The sequence below is a fragment of the Falco rusticolus genome, chromosome 4 (genome assembly GCF_015220075.1).
Source record: "Falco rusticolus isolate bFalRus1 chromosome 4, bFalRus1.pri, whole genome shotgun sequence".
NCBI classification, from domain to species: domain Eukaryota; kingdom Metazoa; phylum Chordata; class Aves; order Falconiformes; family Falconidae; genus Falco; species Falco rusticolus.
This window is the reverse complement of record NC_051190.1, coordinates 46583121-46604285: the sequence shown is the minus strand read 5'-3', so window position 1 is coordinate 46604285 and position 21165 is coordinate 46583121. Positions and strand designations below refer to the sequence as shown.

The 21165-nt window shown below is 59.6% G+C and overlaps 1 protein-coding gene across 2 annotated transcripts; it reads left to right on the top strand.

The window, feature by feature from the left end:
• Positions 1-381: 381 nt before the first annotated feature.
• ARHGAP45 (Rho GTPase activating protein 45) lies at positions 382-20798 on the top strand. 2 transcript variants are annotated; one of them, XM_037384390.1, is made up of 23 exons: positions 382-593; positions 2758-3088; positions 4723-4866; positions 5939-6023; positions 6430-6502; positions 6990-7068; positions 7455-7592; positions 7829-7893; positions 8414-8524; positions 9127-9207; positions 9414-9593; positions 9811-9948; positions 10205-10395; positions 10715-10875; positions 11295-11372; positions 11784-11885; positions 12454-12617; positions 13134-13322; positions 13699-13836; positions 16004-16242; positions 16525-16786; positions 17227-17329; positions 18076-20798. In XM_037384390.1, exons 1-23 carry the CDS (start codon positions 504-506, stop codon positions 18435-18437), a joined length of 3504 nt encoding a protein of 1167 aa, XP_037240287.1. In that variant the 5' UTR covers positions 382-503; the 3' UTR covers positions 18438-20798. The 2 variants fall into 2 exon arrangements, with proteins under 2 accessions (XP_037240287.1, XP_037240286.1); XM_037384389.1 differs by lacking the exon at positions 382-593 and adding an exon at positions 1126-1386.
• Positions 20799-21165: the final 367 nt, after the last annotated feature.

Sequence of the window (21165 nt, the reverse complement as noted above, 5' to 3'; positions counted from 1 at the left end):
CAGCCCACCCCCCCCTCACACCCCCTCTGGCAGTGCCCTGTGGGAGGGGGCTCGTCCTCCCTGGACTGTTGGACACCCCCAAACAGGAGTGAACCCCACAGAGGCCTGGGGTCCCGCAGGTGTCAGCCCTGCTCCCACAGAGCAGGGCTCTCTGACCACCCCCTACCCCCCCCATGCAGCCCAGGGGTGCAGCACTGAACCCCCACCCTTGCAAACAGCCCCCAAGAGCTCCAGCATCTTCTCTGCAAGGCTGGGAACAGGCCCGAGCCCCGGGGGGGCAGCCGGGGTCCCCCTTCCCCCCGGCTTGGGTGAATATTTGGCTTTTTCCTGTTTCAGGTTCGGCAGCGAAGCCGATGAGGAAATAAGGCGGCGTCACACGCGCCCTCCTGACAGTTGGCCCCGGCGAATGTGGCCGACGCGGTGACTCGTGTGCTGGAAGCCAGACACCGGCCACGCCAAGCGAGGGGCCACCGAGGCCAGGGGCTCGGCCGCCCCCCAGAACCATGTTCTCCCGGAAGAAGCGGGAGTTGATGAAAACCCCCTCCATCTCCAAAAAGAGCCGAGCAGGAAGCCCCGTCCCACAGACGCTGCCGGTGAGTGCCCACCATCCCCCCCCCCCCCCCCAAGTGGGGTGGGGGGCGCAGCACCCATGGAGCTGCTGGGGAGAGTTGTGGGGTGGGAAGGGGGATCTGGGTACAGCCAGGGGGTCTGCGAGGAGGAGGAGGGAGCTGAGGAAGCACCCTGCTCGCTGGGCCTGGGGGGGAGGATTTTTCCCCAGGTGAAGGGGAGGGGGCAGCTGCCTGGGGAGGCGGGAGGGCAAGGAGGGCTGGGGGCAAAAAGGGGGCTGTGGCAAAGAGTAGGGAAGCCTGGTCGTGGGTGGCTGCGGCCGAGTGTTTGGGGAGGGCAGAGAAACCCCCAAACCTCCCCGGGGAGAGGGGCAGGAGCGGGGGGATGCCTGTGATGGGGCAGCCCTGGTACCAGGGCTCTGCCATTTCTCTGTGTACTTGTGGGCACCCCCGCCTCACTGTGGGGGTGGCCGGCAGCCGGGGCCCCCCTGCGCACCCCAGCGCTGCCCGTCCTGCGCCTGCGCTGCGCCCGCGCCCCAGCCCACAGAGCATGGGGAGAGCCATGGCCGGCGGGGCAGGGGCGACGGGGCCTGAGAGCCCACCCGCCGCTCCTTAGCTGGGGGCACCCATCCCCTTCCCCACCCTTCTCCCCGACCCCCTGGGGGAGGGCCTATGGGTGGCAGACGGAGGGATGCTCGGCCGGGCGGCTGGGAGGAAGAGCTACAGCCCCTATCTGGCGGGGCGCCGCAGGACGGGTAAAGCCAACTCGCCCAAACGCTCCCTGGACTCGCTGCCCCACGCGCCCGCCGTGTGGCTGACGGTACGGCCGGGTGCACCCATGGGTGCTGGATGGGGGGCACTGGGGTCTCCAGGGCCACTGCACCCCGGGGTGGGACAAAGACAGGCTTTTAAGGGCTGGGTTGGCCCCAGCCATTTTGGGGCGGGGGCCTTGGGCAGCCCCCTTGCTGCCCCACAGTGATCTGGCCAGCCCCGGGGGCAGAGCGGTGCTGAGTTGCCCCAGTTCGCTCTCCCCCATGGCAGCCTCGTGCTCTCAGCCAGCTCGGTGTCTGCCCCACCAGTACCAACGGTGACTTCCAGCAGCACCCGGCTGGGGATGCTGAGACCCAGCACACTCGTGTCATATCTGGGTGCCTGGGGGTTGCTGATGGGAGCTGCTGGAGGGGTGAGGATGGGGCCCCCTCCCCGTGCCACAAAGACACTTGCTAGATGCATGGCCCCCACTAGATACACGGCCCTGGAAAGCGCCATTAGTGCCGGTACCAGCCCCTCCCTCCAGGCAATGTTACCCCTAGAAACTGGGGGCTCCCTCCAGCTGTAAACATCTCCAGAGAGTGGCCTGGGAGGGGACCCTGGGAGGTGACCCCATTCCTGCCCCATCCCTGGCCGAGCAGGGGCTGTGCCCGACCTGGGGATGGGACAGGCAGAAAGAGGAAGGGGTGTGCGGGGCCAGATCCTACTGTGCCAGGGTCCCCAGGACCCCTGGAGATGGGGAGCTTTGGCATGGTGTGTGCTGGTGGGGACAAGGCAGTGTCACCCAGATGGTCATTGTGTGACCCCCAGGACAAATCTAGAGCCACAGGGGCTGGGGGGTGGGGGTGGTCAGTGGGGGCTGTGGGGTGCTCCTGTGGTCTGGTTTTGGAGCTGATGCTCCTTGCAAAACCCCTGGGCTGGGGGTGGTTAATCCACTGGGAGCCGGGAGCGCTGGGCAATGCCAGGGCTGCCTTCGATGTGGTGGAGGGGATGGTGGGGATGGTGGGGATGGTGGATGCGGCCAGGCGAGTGCCCAAACCCTGCCAGCTGCTGTCCCACCCTTGTTCCCTTGAAGGTAGAGCCACTGCCTTCACCCTGTGGGGTCCTGAGGCTGTGCCCGCCAGCCCCCACCCCAAATCCCCAAAGGGCTGGAAACACTGGAGAGGGCTGTGCCTCGTCCCCGTGCCGCAGCAGGGCAGGATGGCTCTCAGTCTCTGCTAGGGTATCTAACTGGGGAAACTGAGGCACAGCACAGCTGCAGGACCTGGCACCAGCCCCTCAGACACCAGCCCATCCCTCCAGGCTGGTGGAGTGGGGGGTCCCGGGGTGCTGTCCTCTCCCTGCCCAAGCTGGGGTCCCAGCCGTGCCCCGCAGCACTGGCTGTGCGTGCTGGGACCTCACGCTCATCCCTGCTCCCCAGGACCTCTCCCGCAAGGATTGCCTGGAGGCACCCGGCACCGGCCCTGGGGAGCTGCCCCCTGCCAGCTCCAAGCTCAGCACCAGCCCCAGCACCGCCGGTACCCTCAAGCGCCCCACCAGCCTCAGCCGCCATGCCAGCGCTGCCGGCTTCCCCCTCACCACGGCGGGCCCCAGGCCCATGGCCAAGGGCCACAAGACCCCCACATCCTACAGCCCCATGGACGGCACGGAGGGCCCCTTCATCGACACAGAGGACATCTCCCAGCTGCTGACGGATGTGGCCCGCTTTGCCGATGCCCTGGAGAAACTGCGGGATGTGGTGCTGCGGGACGGTGAGTGCAGGGATGCTCCCAGCTCCTGCCAAGGCAGCACCAAACCGCCTGCCTCCCCGGGGACAGTCCGGACCCACGGGTGGGGGGTCTCTGCTTGGGTGGGGGGTCTCTGCTTGGGTGGGAGGGGACTGGGACCCCCAAGGGGTCGTGCTGAGCTGCGGGAGCCGCGGGTAAGAAGGTGGTGGGTGGCTGCCGGGAGCTCAGAGCCAGGATAATGTGGCTTCCTGCCTGCAAGCTATTTTCATCCGCCCGTTTTCCTGTTTACAGCACAGTGGTGCCAGCTGCCTGCCAGAGCCCCCGGAGCCCCAGGGGGTGCGGGCATGGCCCCCCAACCCCACCGGGCCAGCCTCACCAGGGCAGCCGGTGGGATGGGGTCAATGCGCCAGCATGGGGCCGAGTGGGCTGCACGGCCATGGGTGGGTGTTCATGGCCACCCACCCAGGAGGGAAAGGGGATGGTGACGATCTCGTGGTCCTTGTGGCGAGGTGGGGCTGGGGGGGGGTCACATGACACTGTGTTTTCGGCACTGGCTTTGCAAACATGTTGACGCATCCCCACTCACCATGGAAAATGGCAGCACCCAGCCTGGGGCACCGCTGCCCACGGTCCCAGCGGCCGGATCCACGGTGCGGCTGGGGTCTGTGCTGCTGGGGGGACCTTGGGATGGCAGCTGGCAGGGTGATGCCCCCCAAAGTCCCTGCAAAGGTTTGGGCATTACAGGGCAGGGAGGAAACAGCCCTGAGCTGGACGGGAACCGTCCCGCTGCTGTCCCCACTCGGGGTCTGCGGTGATTGCTGGACCCCATGTGGGACAGCCGGAACGGTGCCATCCCCAAGCTGGCAAAGAGACAGGGAGAGGTTGGGGCTGACCTGCAGGATGCAACCATGGTTTTGGGGGCTAAGTCTCCCCTGCACCCATCCATCCTCATTCCCAGCCCCACTGGTGTCCCCACTTTCTACTCTGGAAGGGGCCTGGAAATGGGAAACAGAGGAAACCCCTTCCCAACCCTGAGCAGGGGGCTGGGACAGGGAGCAAGGTTTGCCTATCCAGGCGGTGGGTGCCAGTCTCCCACCCCAGTGCTTCCCTACAGGAGGGTGCTCATCTCCTAACAAGGCTGTCAGCACCCAGCCCCAGCACCATGCTGGCGGGGAGTCGGGTCGGACCCCTGGGCTGGCAGCTGCAAGCCCACGGAGGGGACAGTTCCCTGGGAAGGACCTTGTGGGACTCGGCGAGCCCGGCTGGATGGGGCACAGCGCAGGACAGACCTGCTACATCCCTCCAGTGGCTGGGAGCGCCCGTCCGGCGGGAGGGAAGGGAAGGAAGTGAGGAGGAAATTCCCAAACTGCTTTCAAGGGAAAAAATTACTACTAAGGACAAAATGCCTAAAAGGTCAGGCTGCCCCAGGCCTGCCGCTGCGCCGGGCAGGGGACACACTGGCTGGGGACATACCGGACAAGTGGGAGGTGGCCATGCCAGTCCTGGGAAGCCCCAAAGCCAAGGGGATGGGCTGCATTGTCTGGGAGCCTGGTGGGACCCTGGCTGGGATGTAGCTGGCAGGGGATGGATGGGAGGCTTTGGGGACGGGAACACAGGGCACGGTTTCATCCCCCATCCCCCCCTCCCTTCTCTTGCAGACCCCAAGGAGCCCCAGCGGCCACTGGCCCACGAGTGCCTGGGTGAAACCCTGCGCATCCTGCGCCAGGTCATCAACAAGTACCCGCTGCTCAACACCCTAGAGACCCTGACAGCCGCTGGGACCCTCATCTCCAAAGTCAAGGGTGAGACCATGGGGCTGGGAGCTCTGCCCCCTCCCCTCCTGCCCCGTGCCAGGGTGTGCAGGGCCCGGGGAGCCCAGGGGGAGAGGCAGGGAGGGCGAAAGCATCCTGCTTGCTGTGTTTTAATTTTAAGGATGATGTAGTATCAGAAATGACAGAGCCCAGATCCCTGCCTGCGGGTTTCCAAGCACAGCTGCAGGAAAAACACTTAAATAATCAGATCCTGCTCCTGGCAGCACCTCGTGTTTATAAGAGCGGGGTCTGTGGCACCCAGATCCTTGCCAGGGCACTGCCTCCTGCCCACAGCAGCAGCAGCAGCAGGGAGGGGGACAGCCGCGCTAACCGCAGGCAGAGCACAACATTCTGCGTCACTGCGCTGCTTCCTGGACACCGAACAGCAACCAGCAACCGCGCGGGGACAGGAAACCTCGGGGTGGGTGGCAGGAGGGCTGGTGTGGGGCTGGCCCCACGTGGGCCTGGGATGGAGTCAGTTCAGGCTGTCCACATGCCCGGGCAAAGGGGTGGGAGCGCCCACCTTGTCGGGGTGGGGGGGCTCAGCACCCCGCAGAAGCTGACCTGAAAGGCACCAGGGTCTGCCCAGAAGCCTTGTCTGCCGGCAAAGGCATCACGAGTGTCCCTTGGCTTGGGTGTCTGCCAAGTGCCGTCTGCCACAGCTCCCACTGCCGCTGATGGTTCCTCTTTCAGCCATGGGCGAGAGCCTTCCTGGAGGAAGCCATCCCACCTCGAAGCAGGGGGCTCTGGGGGTGCCAGCAGGCAGTGGGACAGGTCCACAGACAGCAGCGCTTTTCCAGCAGCCCTGGGTAACGGGAGTAAACAGAACCGTGAGCCAAGGGATGCTGGCAGGGAGTCAGTCCTGGGAGCAACGCGGGGTCAGCGGCACTGCGCTGCACTGGAGAAAGTCCATCATCCATAGGGATGATCGTCTCCTCCCCACTGCTCCCTCAGGCTTGGCCCAGCCCCAGCCCCCCAGCAGGGCTGAGCTGGCAGGTCCTGCTGCTGCCTGAGACAGGGATGCGCTCGCAGTGACAGGGCTTCTGCATCTCCTCGTTTCCAGGTTTCCACTACGAATCCAACAATGAGACAGACAAGCGGGAGTTTGAGAAGGCCGTGGAGACCATCGCGGTGTCCTTCAGCAGCACGTAAGGGACTCTTGGCCAGCTGTCACCTAGATGGATCCCATCACCTCCACCCCTCGCCCCATCCCCTCCCCACACACACAGCCCCAGTGACCATTGGTTTGGGGGAGTGGTTTGAGGACCAGAGAGACCCCACGGGGAGGGCAGGTTCACTCCTCCTGGAGGGACCCCCAAAGCCTGCTTGAGCCCACAGGCTCATCGCCCTCTACGGTGCTGGGCTCTGCTCCTCCACCTGGGCTGCCAAGGGCATGGGGAGCTGAGCTGATCCCCGCTGAGAGCAGAACTGCAGCTCTGATACCCCAGCCTCACCCGGTCCCTTGGATGCGGGTCGGGTTCTGCCAGGTGACAGCCCTGCTTGTCACTGCCCATCCTCCCTCTGCTGAGCCCAGCCGTGTTCCTCTTGTCACAGCGTGTCGGAGTTCCTCATGGGGGAGGTGGACAGCAGCACCATCCTCTCCATCCCACCCAGTGACCAGAACCAGGTGAGTGATGCCCGCTCCCATCATGGGGGTCTCGGGATGTGTCGGGGCGCTCAGGCCCGGCCCAGGAAGGGGCTGAGCCCCCAGCCCCAGACGTGGGATCCCCAGCTCACCTCCAAGCCTGGTGGAGCTGGGTGTAGGCTTTGCCTGCTTGCTCCTGCCCTCACCACCATCCCAAGGAGGGGAAAAGCCACCTGGCAGCTTGATCCAAAGGGCAAGGTGGATCGGGAAGGGATGGAGCAGCTCTGTCAAGAGGCGTTAAAGAGGGCTCTGGTCGCTCTCCTTCAATCTGCCCTGGTCTGGTGTGTGCACAGAGCAAATTATTTCTCCAGCGACATTCCCCTTAGCTCCCGGCCACAGGCACAGCAGACTTCCAGCAACAGCAGAAAGGCTCCAGCAGCTCCGGGTTTCTGTCTCCCCTCCATCCACCAGCCCCTCCGACTACTCCCCTTTTGTCTGATCGGTCCCTTTTCTTTCCCAATTCCCACAGAGTATGGAGAGCCTCTATGGGGGCATCCCCGGGCCTGGAGGGGATGCCATGCCTTCGGGCATGGAAAGCTATGACACAGGTAAGCCCACAGACTCTGGGTGCAGGGTTTGGGGTGGTAGGGTACCTGCCTGAGCAGATGGGCTGACAGGAACCAGCATCTTCCCCACCGCTGCCATGGTCCTGAGCTGCACATGGCTTCTTGGCTGAGAAAAGGCAGCAGAGCTGCTGCTGGCAGCGGGGACACCAGCACAGCGCGGTGCTGGCACAGATACGGGGAAGTTGGCACTGAAAGCTCGGGGAGCTTGCAGGGGTGAGCCGGGCTGTCCTGGGGTTTTCCCAGCTGTCCCAGTGCTCCTGGGAACAAAAAGGCACATGGAGGGAGCAGGTCAGTGAGCACAACAGCAGGAGCACATTCAGCATCTCTCTCCTCTTTCTCTCCCCATCTTCCCCTGCATCCCATCACAGGCCGTCCTCCGGCCGAGGAGGTGGATGTGATGCTGCAGCGCTGTGAGGGAGGGGTAGATGCTGCCCTCCAGTATGCCAAAAACATCTCCAAGTACATGAAGGACCTCATTGGATACCTGGAGAAAAGGACCACGCTGGGTGAGACGGGGAGCACGGTGGGTGGGTCCTCTCCAGAGTGGGGCTGAAACCCTCACGGCAGCGTCAGACCACATCGAAGTCCCCTATGATAAGAGAGATGGAGGCAGTCAGACCCTGCAAGGGCAGTGGTGATCTTCAGGACTGAAGTTCCTGATTTATTTTTCAAAAGGAACCCAATCAGCAGGGAAATCCCGGCGTCTCATACGTCTTTTTCCCTTCCCACGTTTTTCTTCCAGAGATGGAGTTTGCCAAAGGGCTTCAGAAGATGGCAAACAGCTGCAAGCAAACCATCAGTCAGGAGGTAAGTCCACATGTCCCTAAAGCCACCAGCATCCAGGCTGGTGGGCTGTGTCAGGAGCAAGCAGCCCTGGAGAGCTCGCTTTGCACGGCCCAGGAGAACAAGCGTGCAGCTCTCCAAAGCTCTCTGCTTGGCCAAATTCATGGGTCCAAACCAGAGCAAGGGATAATGCCGAGACCCTGCAAAAGCTCCTCCATCAGTGGCCAATGCTTCTGCCCTGGACCTGCCAGGTATTCCAGCAGGGAGAGCCCGGGCAGGCTCCCACGCCAGATGTGCCCCAACCCCCGGCTCTCCAGCCCAGGTACTGGGCAGGAGACACCACAGAGCCCTTCCAGCCTCCTCCAAGCAGCCCCTGGGCAGCCCGTGACTGCGCTGTCTTGCCCAGGACAGGGCTTGCACCAGCAGCAGGAAGCCAAGCCGAGCCTCTGGCTCTTCTTCCCTGAACGCCGTGCTGCAGGATGCGTCTCCTTTGGTTCACGCTGCGGTGCTGAGGCTCAGGATGCTGCATTTTCTTGTTCCTCAGACCAACATGCCTTTCCTGTCCATCTACCTGCTGGCCCTGGAGCAGGATATGGAGCACGGGACGTCGGTTCTGCAGGCTGCCATCACCCTGCAGCACCAAACATTCCTCCAGGTGAGAGCACAAAGGCCGTCTCTCCCCGGTGGCTGGGCAGCGAGGGTGGCTGGTGGTCTCCTTAGTCCTTCTGCCACAGGCAGCTCTTCCAGAATTTGGAATCCTGCTGCTGTTCGGCTCAGCCGCAGCTTGGGCTCGGCATTCCCTGGCTTTGCTCCGGCCTCGGCGGATCAAGGAGCCCAAGCTCTCAGCCAGCTGCTGGGTCCTTTGAGGGGTTAGATACAGGGTCTAGGAGAAGCCCCCCCAGTCTGGAAAATCGAAGAGCACCCCCTTACTGATCCCCACCTCATCTGAGGCCTCTCTGCATTGCCACTTCCCCACCTCCACCACCACCAAGCTGCACCATCTCCCAGGGATCTGGTGTCCTGCCAGAGGGTGGATCTTGCTTAGCTCGGGCTGGAGGGAAACTGCGTCTGGCAGCACAGCCCAGGCTGCAGATTTGTGTCCATGGCACGAGCCCTCCCATTAACCGAGCCCAGATGTGCTGGGGAATGGTAACAACGGCCACAGGGAACTTCTCCTTGCAAAGCCTTTTGCAAAGGGAAGAGCGATGAGCATTTAGCTCAGACCACCATGGGGGTTGTTTCTCCCTCCCGATTCAGCCGCTAACGGTAAGACGCCTTGAACATGAGAAACGGAGGAAGGAGATCAAGGAGCAGTGGCACCGGGCACAGAGGAAACTGGTGAGTAACAGCCCCCCTGGCATGGTGGATCCTTTGAGGGTGCTGGACCCCTTGCCCCTCCCCGGTGGTGGTAGATGCTTTGTCCTTGGGTGCTTCTGGTGTGCTGGGGGGTGCTGGAGAAGCGTGGGGGCCCTGGGAGCTTGCAGGAGGTAACCATCCCCTGGCAGAGCTCCGTCCTCACCTTGGGTCACTGTCTTCGCTGGCAGCAAGAGGCAGAGGTGAACCTGCGCAAGGCCAAGCAGATCTACATGCAGCGCAGCGAGGAGCACGACAAGGCCAAGTACATGGCAGTGAAAGCGGAAGAAGAGCAGCAGAACACCACCAGCAGCATCACCACCAAAACCCTAGACAAGAAGAGGCGGCTAGAAGAGGAAGCCAAGAACAAGGTAGGAACATGACGGCTCTGGGCTGGGGCTGAGCATCTGCCTGGCAAGAACCTTCTCCCTCCTCGCTGTCCTAGCACAGGAGCAGCCCTGAGCTCCCCGCAGATCCTCGGACACAGCACGGAAATGCCTAGAGGCATGGGGTCCAAGCGCAAAGAGCAGTTCCCCTTGTCCTCCTTACCCATGAACCGCTTCCATCCCTTCCTCTCCCACCTCTCAGGCAGAAGAGGCAATGGCCACGTATCGGACCTGCATTGCGGACGCGAATACCCAGAAGCAGGAGTTGGAGGATACCAAGGTGAACTCCCTGCGGCAGATCCACGAAGTGATCAAACAGAGTGACCAGGTCATCAAGATGGTGAGTGGGGCTTGCTTGGGATGGCCCCCCAGGTACGGGGATGGCCGTATCCTGCCCAGGAGGGGTTCAGGTGATATCCAGGTGGTGCAGAGCTCTCCTCACTCCCTTGGGCTCTGCAAAGCCAATGCTGAAGGCTGCAGACCAAGCACCGCTCTGTGCTCCTGACTTCTCATCTAACCTGGAGCTCTTTGTCTCTCTCTTCCTTGCACCTCAGCTCACAAAGCTCACGTCTGATTTCCTTCTACATTCTTTTTAGGCTACAATCTCCTTCTATCAGATCATGCACATGCAGACAGCTCCGCTGCCCGTCAACTTCCAGACGCTGTGTGAGAGCAGCAAGCTCTACGACCCCGGGCAGCAATACGCCTCTCACGTCAAGCAGCTGCAGCGAGGAGACGAACCTGACACCCAGTACGACTTCGAGCCCTACGTGTCACACAACACCTGGTAGGAAAGGAGAAGGGGAAATCATTCCCGGTTTACATTCATCCTCTCTGTCACTGGCAGCCTTCCCCTGGGCTGGCACTACCTCTGCTGCACAACCAGCATGCTTTCAGCATGCCTGTGGGCGGCTCCTGCTGGGAATACTGGGGCTGGACCAGCTGGGAATTCCCTTCACATCCTCCGATGGATGAGACAGGGTAGCTAGTATTTAAGCGAGGACAGTAAAACCGACGGCAGGACAGCAGCCATGAATAAGGTTTTCAGGTGTCCATCCCTCCCACCCACTCAGACATGACCTTTTCTCCTCCTCGTCGCCCACCAGGTCCCCCTTCACTCGGGCGCGGAAAGGCAGCTTCAATGCCAATGATTTCTCAACAAACACCGGCTCTGACGGGGCCGGGCTGCCCAAGGACGGGACCCCCTCGGAAGGAGGTGCAGGAGCCAAGGAGCAGCAAAGTGGGGCCCCGGCGGCTGAGCGGAGAGGTGAGCCTGGAGCACCCACCCCCACAGCACCGCTTGCAGCAGGCTGCATCCTCCCCACGGTCAGGATCAGACCCCGACCTCCATGGGTACTGAGGGGGGCTTCTCCTTGCAGCAGGAGGACAGGCTTGGAAGCCTTGCAGGCTGAATTTCCTGAAAGATGCAATATCAGTTCTATGGGGTTTATTTGCTGCCCAGTGCTACCAAACAGACCATTCTCCATCTTCCCATCTTTCTTTCTCTTCCTGGGTGTGTTACTGAAGGTATCACAACCGCCCCAGCCCCTCCAGCAGCCTGTCAACAAGAAACCGAGCAGCTTCCTTCAGTAATTTCAGTGTCTCCCGGAGTCCAGGCTGTTCTGCCGTGTTTCTCTCCTGAACACAGAAAACAATCTCAAATAGGCTGTGTGTTTTCCTCTGCAGGTGGTAGGGGACACCAGGTCCATAAATCCTGGCCAACCTCCATCACTGAAGCTGACAGCAGCCTGGATTCCAACACAGGTAGTTACCGAAAACAGCCCAGGGTGGGCAGTCCTTCCCCTTCTCGGATGCTCAGCCGAAACCTGGAGCATCAGAGTTAGGCAGTTATCTGCCGCGTAATAACATCATGGTGTAAATAACTGCTCCAATCCCCATCTTCAGCGGGACGGGATGGGACGGGACGGGATGGGATGATGGGACAAGACAGGGCAGGACAGGAGGAGGAACCACTGGACCTTTGCACTATGCTGGCTGCAGCCCGCTCCCTTGCAGGGCAGCTCCCCGTTTCCCGTTTTCTCCAGAGGCAGCTCCGCCGGCAGTGCCAGGCACACGGCTGCTTGCTGGGGGATTCGGCCGCATGCATCAGAGCGTGCTCAGAAGAGAAGCAACGCTGGCAGTAGCCTCACTGGCTTGTGGGTTTTCTTCTGGCAGGTGAATTCAGCCATAAACTCCAGCGGCTGTCGTCCAACGGCACCATGTCCTCCAGCGAAGAGCTGGGGGAGAAGGACGAGAACACCACCCCCTTTGAGCAGAGTAGGTGACCACGTGGCAGATGACAACATGCCGTGCGCCCACACAACACCCAAAGCTCACTGCGGGTTGGCTTTCCCCAAATTCAGTAGCTCTGGAGGTGAAGTGGACAACTGCCGGGAGGATGCCTGGCAGTGACCCCTGGAGGAGCCCACAGCGTCGCCTTTGCCAGGGGATGAGCTCTGCTCAAGCCAGTGGGAGCAGATGAGCTAGGGCTGTATGCCTCGGCGTACCAGTTAGCTGTGGCACCACTAAACCACAGGATGACAGACCAGTTGGGGTGTGAAGGGACCTCTGGAGACCACCCGGTCCAGCCCCCCCTCCAGCAGCTCTCCCAGAGCAGGCTGAACAGCCAGGCAGGGTTTGAACATCTCCAGAGGAGACACCGCAGCCTCTCTGGGCAGCCTGGCACCCTCAAAGGAAAGAAGTTCTTCCTGATATTCAGGTGGAAGAACTGGTGCATCCAGCTGGTGGTCTCCTCTGTGACAGCGACCCTTCTGCTCAAGCTTTGCTTAACCTTGCCTCCTCAGGAGCCAGGACGCAGATGCATTTATTTTTGTTCTGCTCACAGGCATCAATGGCATCACCCCAGAGATGACGGCTCCAACAGGGCCCTTCCGAAACATTGGCTTGTCCAAGGCTGCCCAGACTCATCGGCTGAGGAAGCTCCGTACCCCTTCCAAGTGTCGGGAGTGCAACAGCTACGTTTATTTCCAGGGAGCAGAATGCGAGGAGGTAAAGCTAGGAGAGGGGGAAGAGAGCTTGGTGCATGGAGCAGATGGACGATATGTCCCATGGAGGGGGTGAGCTCACCGCTGCCTGTGCACGGTGCCGTGATTCGCTGTGTCCCGGATGAGAGCAGCGTGCTGCAGCGCAGCTTTGCACTCCGGCATCAAGGATTCACTGTAGAAATTCAGCCAGGAGCTCTGACACACGCGTTGTCAGAACCATGGATGCAACCACAGCCAGGAGTTGCCAGCTGGCTGTGGAAGCAGAGGTGCCAGCAAGGAGTTTGGGGCAGGACTACCTTAGCCCAGCTCTAACCTGTGTGTAGGAAGACGTTCCTCCCTGGGGAGGGGTCCACGCGCTTTGCATTGGTCCTGCAGTGTCTCCAGGGCATTTTTCCTGGCTGCCACCAAGCTCAAGGAGCTCCTCCATCTCCAAGTGATGCCTGGTGGCTCCTAGCAGCTGCCCTTCCCCCTGCCCCACGGTGCTGTCTCTCATCCCCACGCATCCCCCTGTGTTTTCCAGTGCTACCTGGCCTGCCACAAGAAGTGCCTGGAAACCTTGGCCATCCAGTGCGGCCACAAGAAACTCCAAGGGAAGCTGCAGCTTTTTGGGCAAGACTTCACAAAGGCTTCTCAGAGTAGTGCCGATGGCATCCCCTTCATCATCAAGAAGTGCATTTCCGAGATTGAGAAGCGGGCACTGAAAACCAAGGTGACGCACTCTCTCTTCCCTCTTCTTCAGCTGGGCTGGCTCAGCTCCCTTCTCCTGGGTCCATCTCCTGCCTTGCCATGATCACTGATGGACCCGTTTGCCAGATGACTGGGAGGGCAGGAAGCCCTGGAAAGTCCCAGTGGATAAAATTGCCCCCGATATCTCAAACTCTGACCTTGGAAACTCTCTCCTTTTTCTTCCCAATGAAGGAGGAATGACAGTGATGCATGAGCTGGAAGGGAATGTTCCAAAACGATGCCTGAGGGGCACTTCCAACCCCAAAAGGAGAGGACGGGAGCTAGAAGCTCACTATCTCCTGCAAACACAAAGACAAACATTCCTCCTCATTTCAACTCTGCTTTTCTTGCTTTTACAGGGCATCTACCGAGTTAATGGTGTCAAGACCCGTGTGGAGAAGCTTTGCCAGGCATTTGAGAATGGGAAAGAGCTGGTGGAGCTGTCCCAGGCCTCCCCTCATGATATCAGCAACGTCTTGAAGCTCTACCTGAGACAGGTACGGTGCTGCTGATACCTCCTGCCGGCGGGGAGGTGGCCAGAGGATCTAGCATCCCAAAAACCCCAAACTTGCCTTTCCTGAGCCGTCTCTGGCAGGAGGAAATCTGCACAAACTGGGCTTCATAACCGTGTGGCTGTGGGTGGTGAGAGGGGTCCCTCCCGGCTGGGCGGGGGTCAGCGGTGGAGATGGGAGCATATGCACGAGTGGGGACGAGCAGGCATGCTGCGCTGCCTCCGAGCTGCCGGGTTTCTGCTCTGGGTGACCTTCATACAACTCTCCCACCGGCACTTCGCCCGGCTCCCCCGCCACGGTGGCAGCGGCATGGCCATGGCCACCCACAAAACACCACGTCCCAACTGGGGAACCAGGGACATAACAAGGGAAGGGACCCAGCAAAGGTCTCTCTGCACAACAGAGCCAGGGCTGAGCTCACGTCACCCCGAGCAGGGCTGTGCCCCTGGGGTCACCCTGCGGGGGGCTCAGCCCTGTGCCATGCTCCTGGGGTCACCCTGTGGTGGGCTCAGGGTCACCCTGCGGGGGGCTCAGCCCCATGCCATGCCCCTGGGGTCATGCTGTGGTGGGCTCAGGGTCAATCTGCGGTGGGCTCAGCCCCATGCCGTGCCCCTCAGATCATGCTGCAGTGGGCTCAGGGTCACCCTGCGGTGAGCTCAGCCTCATGCTGTGCCCCTCAGGTCACCCTGCAGTGGGCTCAGGGTCACCCTGTGGTGGGTTCAGCCCCGTGCCGTGCCCTGCCACCCGCAGCAGCTCTGCCCCAGGCACCCTCTGCTCCCGGCGCTGGTACCCAAACTGGCAGTGCAAACAGTGTCACCCACATCCTCCAACAGCCACCACAAGGCAGAAGGAGACAAGCAGCTTCTCCTGCACCCTGCAGCCTTACCACTTAACTCTTTAGTGCTGCTTCTCTCTGAGGGCCAGTGTAGCTCCACAGAAGGGCTCCTGCGTGTTAACTCGGGAATCAGGCCCAGCTCCAGCAAGGAGGCTTGTCCCTGGGTCCCCTGCACTTGAGAAGGGCTATGAATTGCCCCCGTAGTTTTTCCAGAGAAGAAAAGCTGAGTGGGAAAGAGAGGAAGAAATCAGTCCTGAGCCACGATCCAACCTCTCACTGCAGAGAAATGGGTTTAAAGTCCCTCTGTAAACTGCTGGAGTGGAGGGAACTGCTCCGCTGTTCGAGGCAGCTGGTCCCCAAATCCATGTTTAAGCCATTCTGAAAACATCCCCAGCCCTGCAAAACCACCAATTAGTTAAAGTGCTGCTCTGGCTGCTTTATACAAACCTCAAAGCAGGAGTTTCCGCCTAAGCCAGCCCCACCTTTGCTGCAGGCTGTGCCGGTGACATCCTACCTCCCCCAGCCCACAATCCATCCCTGTCCTCCTCCCGCTGCTGCCGTGCCCACCCCGGGCCAGGGCTTTTCTAGGGGGGAAAAAAAGAATCCCTTAACCTTGACCCAGCAGAGAGCACCCACGGGTGGAGCAAACGCTGCTTTTTGCTTGGACCTCCCAGGTACTAATTGAGGAGGGCAAACAAGGCTGGATTGATGCTCTTCAGGAGATGGATAAATAAACATTACCTCCTGGGTAGCAGCATTTGCAAGTGTTGGGGATGTTTCCTTGCTGGTTTTCTCAGCTCAGCAGCGCTGGGCAGGTTGAGTTAAAGAATCAATTAGCAATATTCGAGTGAGCGGAGGTTATCTTTATTCGGCAGCACTGGGTGCATGGGGGATCGCGCCACCAAAGTCATGCACCCCGAGGGGACTTTTCAGTCCCCTCTTTATACAAGCAACTCATACATATTCATTAATTTTTCCAGGAAATCGTTTACATATTCATTACAATTCCAGGAACTCATTTACATATCTCACTAAACTAGTGACCATGATTTAATTCCTTGTCTTTGCCACGTTGTATAAACAACAGGAACTTAGGACCAGATAGCCTTTTTAAAGGTGACAAATCCAAGGACTTAGCAATTAGTCCTGCATGTTAGCAATAAGGGCCCTTGGACGTTTCCCAATTTTTAGATAAACATAATTACATTATCCTATAGATAAGTGGTACATCATTCATCATTCAGGGTCTAGGTCTGGCGGTGGGGTGACCCTCCTGGCACGGCTCTCCAGCACCCATCTCCCTGTTCTCGCTTGCAGCTGCCGGAGCCCATCATGCCCTTCCGTATGTACAACGAGCTGATGGGCCTGGCCAAGGAGAGCTTACAGGGCGGCGAGGCCAAGGGCAAGAGCGGGAAAGGGGGTCCCGAGCTGGTGGACAAAGGAGCAGACACCGACAAGGTGGTGGTGAACCTGGTGCTGAAGCTGAAGGAGCTGGTGAAGGAGCTTCCCTGGGAGAACATGGCCACGCTGCAGTACCTCCTGCAGCACTTGAGGAGGTGAGGAGGGCAGGTCCAGAGCCCATGTGGGTGCTGGGGCACCTTCCCTTTCTTCCCAAGAGTGCTGCCGTGGGGACAGCCCAGCTGTCCTGGGAGCAGGGAGGTAGATCCGTGGCTGCAGCTACTTCTGTGCCACTCACAGAGCTCGCGTGTGCCACAAGAGAGGACTCTGTGCTGCCAGCCCAGCATCTCCTCCAGCCTGGATGCACCAGGGTGAGCCCTGCCCGTCCACCCATCCCTTCTCCCTGCTTGCTCTCACAAGTTCCTCCTCCTCCTCCTCAGGATTGTGGAAGTGGAACAGGACAACAAGATGACCTCGAGCAACCTGGGCATCGTCTTTGGGCCAACACTGATGCGCCCGAGGCCCACGGATGCCACTATTTCCTTGTCCTCACTGGTGGATTATCCCCACCAAGCTCGCATCATTGAGGCGCTCATCATCTTCTATTCGACCATCTTTGAGAACAAGGAGCCCACGGTGCTGGCCGACCCCAGCAAATACGTCCCAGATACCAAGGAGGAGGCAGCCAGCTGCTCCGACCTGGTAGGAGTCCCTGGGGAAAAGGGAGCACCTTTAGGGGATGTGGAGCTGGCCCGCAGCCCTAACACCCCCCGCCCCCCACACCCCTCTCCTGAGCAGGGTCCCAGCCTCATGCTCTGCCCTGTGGCTGGCACCGGTGATGTTCCCCATCCCTGACGTGCCAGGGTCCAGCCAACACCGTTGCCTTTCTCTTACAAAACTTGCCTTGCTTCGTCACATCCCCGCGGGCATCCCACTCCACCTGCAAGCAATTTGCTGCCCCAAAAGTCCTGTCTCAGTAGGTGAGACAGGCGGGGTGTGTGTGGGAGAATGGAGCCTATGCGCTTTTACACAGGGATAAAAAAATGGCATTTTGCCAGTGAACGTTTTCTGGAAGCACATCTCGGTGAATGAGAACGTTTTCTTCCCCTCCATGCCCTCACCGCTGTACCCCTTCCTTCCAGGGCAAGGCAGGCTCCCAGCCCACCACTCTGCCCGGCAGCCTCCCCTATCTAGAGCTGCCTTTGGAGAAGGGGAATTTGCGGTACGGCGCTGACTCATTCACAGGTAAGTGAAAGGCACCCAGCATCTCCTCCAAAGTGGGCACCGATCCCTCGGGAGGTGCAAGACACGTCCCTGGTGGGCACAAAGCCCTTCCCCTGTCCTGAAGACCCCACATTTACATGTCCCTGGTGGGCACAAAGCCCTTCCCCTGTCCTGAAGACCCCACATTTACATGTCCCTGGTGGACACAAAGCCCTTCCCCTGTCCTGAAGACCCCAAATTTGCATGTCCCTGGTGGACACAAAGCCCTTCCCCTGTCCTGAAGACCCCAAATTTGCATGTCCCTGGTGGGCGCAAAGCCCTTCCCCTGTCCTGAAGACCCCAAATTTGCATGTCCCTGGTGGGCGCAAAGCCCTTCCCCTGTCCTGAAGACCCCAAATTTGCATGTCCCTGGTGGGCGCAAAGCCCTTCCCCTGTCCTGAAGACCCCAAATTTGCATGTCCCTGGTGGGCGCAAAGCCCTTCCCCTGTCCTGAAGACCCCAAATTTGCATGTCCCTGGTGGGCGCAAAGCCCTTCCCCTGTCCTGAAGACCCCAAATTTGCATGTCCCTGGTGGGCGCAAAGCCCTTCCCCTGTCCTGAAGACCCCGCATTTGCATGTCCCTGGTGGGCGCAAAGCCCTTCCCCTGTCCTGAAGACCCCGCATTTGCATGTCCCTGGTGGACACAAAGCCCTTCCCCTGTCCTGAAGACCCCAAGTTTGCTGAGCAAAGCTCCTGCTGATGCCGTGGTGGTGATCTCTGTCCCACAGAGTCTGGTGACCGCTCTGTTGACTCTGACTCCGAGCTGGAGGACAGTGGGGAGCTGCTGGCCGCTGCGGACGGGACCCCCCGAACCCAGCTAACGAAGCAGGGCAGCGAGACCAGCACAGACGAAGCTCAGTTCTGTGATGAAGGGAGCGAGGGACAGCGGAGCCGGAGCTGCAGCATGGGCCAGTCGGATGCGGAGGGCACCGCTCCCCGCTGCTGCAGCCCCCCGGGAGAAGAGCAAAGCGATGCAGAGGAATACCCCGAGAGCCGCCTCGCCGCTGCTGACACGGACTACAACACAAACCAGTCCAACAATGCAGCCAGGTGCCACAGTGGCCACCAGCAGCAGCCCTGGTTTATCTGAGCCACAGAATAGAAATCCCGTGGACCCTGGGATGGGACAAAGGGACAAAGCCCAGGAACTCCCCAGGCGTAGCGATGTGGGACGCTGCAGTGCTGAGGGGTGGGGAGGGAGGGTGCGGAGCCACAGGCAGCTCAGGAGGCTTTGGTGTGTCAGCTGCAGGCAGGTCCTGGCTGGTTCGTGGCTGGAGCTTTCACATGAAACCCCTGAGCCCTCCAGCTCCCGACGGGGAGAATCGGGTCGGTCTGCTGCGACTGCCGACGGAACCCACCTCCTGGAGCAGGGCAGATCCTACTTGTTTGGGGCTGGGCAGGAACCCAGGGCTTTGCTGTGCCCGTGCCAGGTCATGGGCTTAATTCTTGCTGCGCTCCTTAATCCCGCGCCTCTACTGCAGAAATGGAGACAAGATGAGTCAAAGGATCGGATCATCCTCGCTGGCTGCAGCCGGGAGGTGACGCAGGGAGAGTTGCCCCGTGGCTGGCAGGGGGCAGGGGACATGGCCAGGCACGGGCACCACACGGACACAGGGACACCTGGCTCTGCCACCTGGGGGGCAGCACCCCGGGCAGGGGACACAGCCGGAGGGGCACCAGGTTCGGTGCAGCCCAGTAAAAGCCACCGCACCATCTCTCACAGAGCCAGCCTTGGCTCCAGGGCTGTGGCTGCACCATCTGCCAGCCCCTGCAAGGTACACCCATCACTTCTAACTGTCTGTACCAGGCAGCCAAAGGCCAGCAATGAACCTACTGCCTCAGCACCTCCAGCCAACACAGGACTCAAGTGGCCACGTGCCTTTGCCGGCTCGGCTGACGAGGTTTGCGTTGCTGCTCATATTTATGGTCATTTTTCTACTCGGCAGGAGCTGCACAAAAGGCAACCCACAGGCTGTGAGCAAGCTCAGGGGACGGGATTTCCTGGCTGCAGGGTCCGGAGCATTGCCTGATCTCTCAGGGTTTGGGTTTTTTTGACAGATGTTTGACCTTAAAAAAAAAAAAAATCTAAGCTGCCAGTCCAGGACTACATGTCTACTCTTCCAGTGGGTCTTGAGATGGAGCTGGGCAGAGAGCAGGTCATCCAGGGGCGATGCCTCCTGCTCAGGACCACCATGGCCTGAATCGAGTCACAGCCCCTGCCAGTGTAAGAGGCTTCTTTTTTTAGTTGTTTTTGGTTTGGTTTTGGTGGGTTTTCTTGTAAATTGATGACCTTTCAACATGAATCCACTACCTCTGCTGGCAAAGGAACTTAAAAGGGTTAAACAAGACCAGCCAAAGTTTTTTTTTTTCTCTTTAAAGTTATGAGACTTTTCTGCACTGAAGCATAGAGAAACAAGTAGATATTCTAGCTTACAAAGAGCTGAAAGCTGTTTCCTTCTATTACCCTGTTTGTTTTGTACCTGGGCTGCGCTCCTGCCTCTGCCATTAGAGCCTCAGCCCCGGAGGGCACGTGGCGAGGGAAGACCAAGAGCTCGGGACAGACACCCAAGGGCACCTGGCACACCAGCAACTCCCAGCCCACATCTCCTAAGAAATTGCACAAATCCAAAGCTGTTTTCTAATAATTAGCCAAACCCTTCGTGATGAAGATCATCATGAGATGCTGGGCTCCAGACCGTCCCTCGCTCTGCTCACGCGCCCAGACCTCCCTGCTCCGGGTGTGAAGAGACAGCGAGGGGGAAGGCAGAGCCGGACCTCGGGCCGAGGAAGCCCAGTGAGCGAAGCAGCAGCGATGTTCTGGCTGAAGAGCAGTGCTGGGGGCACTGTGCACCTCACTCCTGGGTGACCAGCCAGACGTTTGGCCCCGTAGAAGGTCGGTCTCCAGCAGAGGGGAGAGCCTGGGTTAAGGGCTGGACTTGGTGAACTTGAAGGTCTTTTCCAACCTGAATGATTCCATGGTTCTACCATTACAGTTGCCAGAGCTCTCAAAGACTAATCGGAAACACAGCTCAGCATAGTAGGTCAAAGGTACACAAAGCCAAAGTTAATTTACAGCTGAATGGTTTATAACTGAGCCAAAGAAGAGCTGGAGATATCTGCTAGACATTTTTCCAGCAGGTCATTTCCATGGTAGCAAGAGTAAGGAGGTCGGCTGCCCCCTCTTGCTACCAGCACTGCTACAGGCGGTACCGTGTGTGTTTGCGAGGATGGATGGTGGTTGAATGCGAGTGAGGGAAGGGACAAAAGCGATGCTTGAGCTTCACATGGTAACAGCCACCCTTCTCTTGGTATATAAATTCAGCATGGGAAAAGTCAAGCGTGTTTGTTATGACATGCCTGTACTGCTGTATGAAGCTGCGTGACATGTTTTGCTGCGTTCAGATTGACATGCTTCCGAAAAAAATAAATAAAATCAGTGTGTTCAAACCCATTTGTCCCAGAGATCAGATCCTTCCAGACTCACACACCCATGGCCGCAGGAGGCTAAGCACTGTAAGGAAATACTCCCACGTATTTCTAGCAAGTAAACTGAAGTTTAAACACCCTCAGAGACCTGGAACAGATTAAAATGAAAATGACTGGGGGGTGATATGCAACTCTCCACGGCAATATCTGAGCACCAAGGTCTCAAAACAAGGTTAAGCTAAGGTAAGAACATTGAACACCTGTTCAAAACAAGAACAGATAAGGTAAACAACAAGGGAAGTCTGAACTGCAGCACTGAAACTGCATATGACAGCTGGGCCAGAGCTCCGCAGGGTGGGCGCTTGGCTCAGCCGTGATGGAGAGTCCGTAAC